General features: G+C 32.3%; 1 protein-coding gene across 2 annotated transcripts; it reads right to left on the reverse strand.

The window, feature by feature from the left end:
• Positions 1-1,851: 1,851 nt before the first annotated feature.
• LOC123889929 (protein NRT1/ PTR FAMILY 5.2-like) lies at positions 1,852-5,104 on the reverse strand. 2 transcript variants are annotated; one of them, XR_006802675.1, is made up of 5 exons: positions 4,828-5,104; positions 4,299-4,516; positions 3,461-4,029; positions 2,180-3,202; positions 1,852-2,066 (listed from the first exon to the last, which is right to left on the reverse strand). XR_006802675.1 is itself a non-coding variant. In XM_045939450.1 (4 exons), exons 1-4 carry the CDS (start codon positions 4,949-4,951, stop codon positions 2,308-2,310), a joined length of 1,806 nt encoding a protein of 601 aa, XP_045795406.1. In that variant the 5' UTR covers positions 4,952-5,104; the 3' UTR covers positions 2,123-2,307. The 2 variants fall into 2 exon arrangements, 1 of the variants encoding a protein (XP_045795406.1); XM_045939450.1 differs by lacking the exon at positions 1,852-2,066 and having other exon boundaries at positions 2,123-3,202.

Here is a 5,104-nt window from a genome sequence, read left to right on the forward strand (position 1 = left end):
TCAGTTCCCCAAACTGTATTTGTGTAGTATGTACTCATGATTTATAATGTCATGACGTCTCCGTCTCTTGAACTAATGACCCTTCTTATTTTTGAAATTTGAACTAGTGTTTGAAACTAAAATGAGAAAAATAAACAAAGCACTGTAATTGCCAAAAGTTTTTTTTTTTTTTATTTATTTAAATATATATTTTTTTTAAAATTTTTAAAATTGTTAGTTTTAGAATAGTGTTATAAGACAGTGAAATCACGAAACACCCACTCTATAGTTTCTCATTTTGATTTAGGTCAAGGAAACATTTAACAACATGTCCATCTATAAGACTATAACTTGATTGAGGACATGTTTGGACAAAGAACTTATTTTATTTTTATAGCATCAACAAAATAAGACGAAAACCTCCAATCAGTTGAATTTCAAGTATTCAATTACAGTAATAAGATACAAAGATTTCACATTTTGAATTACTCCCCAAAGACTATTTATCTCAAAGATGTTTACCTATAATTTTGGGAAAAACTACAACGACTACAGTCTTATTTGTTAAAAGAAAAAAAAAACGTTATAGAAACTTATAATAAATAAGTTGGGTATTCGTGATTCACAAATTTGTTAATTTTTAGAATCATTTTCAATTATTCGATTTATTAGATTCTGAGTTTTGATGAACTTCTTTTTTAACGATTCATGGAAGAATGAATCGAAGAAAAACCTATGAATGTCTCAGCTAGAATAAAAGACCTGATCATGATAGCCAATATGGAAAATTAAACCTATGTATATGCTATAAGCTATTTCTATAAACTATGGAAAACTTATAAAAATAAGTTGAAAAAAGATCATAAAAAATGTCATAAGTTGTTTTTATAAGTTCTTGCAAACAGTTTAACAAAGCTTATGTAAATAGACAAGCTTATCCAAACATAATGTTCCTTGGCAGAACTAAACACAACAAAGTCAAACTTCATTTTATAGAAAAATTTGAAAATCTAATGAAGCGATTTTTGTTGTGCTGTTCATCAAAATATGACTAGCACATAGATCTTATAGTTCCTAAGTCATCCTAGCTAGGGTTGAGAGTTTGAGCCTCACCTCACCCATCCCATTAACCTTTTTTATTTGCCAAACCTATTTAATTTGTTCCCAACCCTTACAAGTGTTTTTGTATAATTTGTTTGTGCACTTTCTCTGTATGGTTTCTTAGAAATTTCTCTTATTGGAAACCTACCACTTAAAAATCTAATATCTAAGTACATCATAGAGATAAATCCTGAGTGTCCTACAATTTATAGGGTCGATATTTTCTAGTCATTATTTGTCATAAAATGTGATCGAGTTCTGTTTTCACATAAGCCACTATTTAATCTCTGATCATCCAATTTGGAAACAAGTACATTAATTGCAATATACTATTTAAAACTCCATGCTAAATCTGATTATTATATTGCCAAGTTATAAGATTTCTATCCTAATAGTATAGTAGCTTTTTGAAGTTTGAATTATTATAGGAAAAAATGCCATGCTAGTAACTTAGTAATGGCTTTTTCAAACACACATTGATTAGTGAATCTTTTTGTTGATTCCTATTATAGTGGAGGCGCCATTTAAGACCATACCTGTATTGTATTCACTAATAATAATAAAAACACTTCCTCTGTTTCTTATTTCTTAGTAAGGTGGTTTGTTGATAATTTCTTTAATTTTAATTTGAAATTAATAATCTTCCTAATGTTAATTCTCAAGGGTTTTTTACTACTTCTTTTTCTTCTTCTTATTATGTAGTAAGTTGATGATTTTTTCTATTTTACTTTAGCCACAAGTTACCATTTCTCTTCTTTGAAAACACAACACTAACCCAAGTTCAATTTCTTAATCCAAAATCAAATATGTTTTTGTCACATCAATTTAAATCCGACTGCTCATAGTCACAAGTTATTATTCTAAAACAACTCATCGATAACCTAGGGACATTTTATCACAATTAAAAGGGCTATTAAAAGAGAGTTTGCCGCCCATTTGAGTTCCACAAGACTCGAGGGATTAATCCAGTCAAGCCTAGAAGATACCTAGTTTACACCAAAAAATGATATTAAAGATTAAAATAAGCTCGGCATAGTTTAAGTTTGTCATAATTAAAACTTTAAGATTTTGAACTCAGCAATTGTTTCCATTAACTTACCTACAAGTGTGACTACATTTCAATCTCTTAAGTAAATCTTACACTTTTGAAGAATCTTACACCTGTGAACTTGATTCTTTGACCGCAATTGATTCTTTAACTCATGAAAATTGGTTTTCATATTTTCCCTAGGACTTGGCAATCTCTTGTGGATTGCTTTGGCTTATTGTAAAATTGTCCTGAGATGGAGTAGAGTTCATCTTTAAGCTTGGTTTGTTTTGCCTTACATCATTATAAACATAGAACTTGGCAACAACCACAAAGCAAATGAGGTTTACTAAACATAGTACTACCATGGAAGCATAATAATAATCTAAATGAGATATGTTTAGATTATTCAAAATCCAACCTTCGTGACCATGTCTTCGGGTGATATCAGCGACAGTTGATAGAATGTAGGCACTAGCAAAACCTCCTAAACCTAAACTTGTTGTGGAAAAGGCTGCTCCAAGACTTTTCATACCTTGTGGTGCTTGATCATAAAAAAACTCCATCTTAGCAGTTTCAACAAAGCTATCAGCAACTCCTGCTAAAGCAAACTGAGGAAATAGAATGAAAATAGTAAGAGGGAGTGTATCGTGCGGGCCTAAGAGGTTGTTTTCTCTTGCAACACTGAGTCTCTTCCTCTCAACCAAGCATGCAATTACCATTACAATGACATGAACCACAAGGCCAACTCCTATTCTCTGTAAGAGTGTGATCCCTCTAGGGTTCTTTGTGTAGGATCGGATCACAGGAACGAAAGAACAATCGTAGACTACAAGGCTTATCAGTATGAAGATAACTATAAATGATGTGAGACTTGCAGGTGGGATTTCAAAATGAGGCCCCATTCTTCTATCTAGTGTGGTGCCTTGTTTAATGAAGAGTGTGAATGTTTGCATAACCATTGTGCTTGGAATGATTGTTAAAATCAAAATAGGTATCATTTTTATCATTTGCTTGGTTTCCTCGACCTGCGTCACAGTACAAAGCATCCATGATGAAGTTTGGCCAGTTTTTACAGCTGCTTTGTCGAGGAATCTGCGAGCACATAAATGAGGAGAAGAAGTATGTAAACTAAATTAGTCATACAACTGAATGTACTCCATCCATCCTTAATTATAACTATAAGTAAGAGTTCACTTTTCAGATTCATTGAATAACTGATGTATTTGGTCTATAATGTATACCAGATTTATCGGTTACTTGATGAATCTGAAAATTTGACTTTTGTTTATAATCAATGATGGAGTAGTAGTATAGTAAAACTTGAATGGATAAAAAGTAATTAGATTCGACCTCAAGAAAGATGTGTGATCAATTTTGTTTCTAATGTTACATGTGTACTCTTCCATACTTAGCTCATGTAGATCTTTTGGATCTTCTGGAACACATGCCTTCCATTTTCTCAAAGCAGCTACATAGACTTGAAGCATCCTTGTTATAGGGCTGCCTGAGGGAAATTTGTGCCTATAAAATGGTGTTCCTACCAAAAACATTAATATTGAAATAGTGAGACCAATGGTTGGAAGAGCATATCCAAGGGCCCAACCGACATTGTCTTGTATGTAAACCACGAAAGTGCTGGCGAAAAGGACACCGGTGAAAATGCTGAAAAACCACCAATTGAAAAAAGAGAGCTTATAGGATCGCTCTTTGGCATCAAACTCGTCAAATTGGTCTGCTCCTAGTGTAGAAATGTTGGCCTTGGTTCCACCGGTGCCTATAGAAATGATGTACAGTGCAAAGAAGAAGATACCCTTTTGCAATGGTGATGCCTTAGGGCAATCCTGGTCTAGGATACCTTGGGCACATTGTGGTGGACTAAGTGATGGTAGTGAAACTGCTAGAGTCAACAAACACATCCCCTGTGTCAAAAGAAAGCAAGGCATGCATGGTTGTAATTACATAGGATATGTATAAATAATAAATCAAAATCATGTCAAGCCTAAATAATACATCAAAATAACATAGAATAACTTGTGCACAGGCCACCAGCCAGGGAGACATTAAGATAATTGTGATTTAATGAGTTGGGACCTCTTGCATTCTCCATTCATTTTGTTTATATAAAAAAAAAATGATAAGTCATATATATATATACTCAAATGTTAAAAAAAAATCTCATATATCATACCAATAGATAAATGCAGGATGAAATTACAAAAGTCCAATATCGACCAAGATATGCATCGGCTACGTAAGCTCCTACAAGTGGCATCATCCAAATTGAACCCGACCAATTGTTAACGTTGTTTGAAGATTCCACAGTACCTTCATGAAGCTTATTTGTCAAATACACCACTAAATTTGATGCTATCCCGAAATAAGCCATCCTCTCAAACACTTCATACACTGTACATTTATTTATAAATTATATATATATTCATAAAGTGTTAATAATTTGTCATACTATATATATATAAAAACTATAAGTAGAATAACAAAAATGTTGGTAATTTAGTTTGGTAGGGGAATAAGAAATGTTAATTAGTGACGAGCTGAAGTTTGAATCTCGGTTAAAAAAATGAACACACATTCAGTGTCTGACAATATTTCGAATGATGGATGAGATTTATTTTTCGTAAAAGGAATCTTGGGGAATCAAATAAAATACAAAAATACACAAGTAATTTTTAGGCTTCAAAATTCTTAAATAATTTTACCTATTATGAAAGAACAAGCTTTCCATCTTCCTGTCTTTGATCTTAAAACAGGTTTACCTTGTAGATTTACTGTGCCATCTTGAGTGTAATCATCTTGCCCTTTTTCATCAACCACTTCCATCATAACCTAACTACTAAAAAAGATATTTCAAGGCCAAATATTAGAAAGAATAATTTGCAACATTTTTGTTTTATAACTTGTTCATCACTTTTTATGTCTCTTTTTCTATTTAAGGAATTTTGTGGTGTTTACCTTTTGGACCAAGCCATTGGTATT

Source organism: Trifolium pratense, linkage group LG6 (assembly GCF_020283565.1).
Source record: "Trifolium pratense cultivar HEN17-A07 linkage group LG6, ARS_RC_1.1, whole genome shotgun sequence".
Classification (NCBI taxonomy): domain Eukaryota; kingdom Viridiplantae; phylum Streptophyta; class Magnoliopsida; order Fabales; family Fabaceae; genus Trifolium; species Trifolium pratense.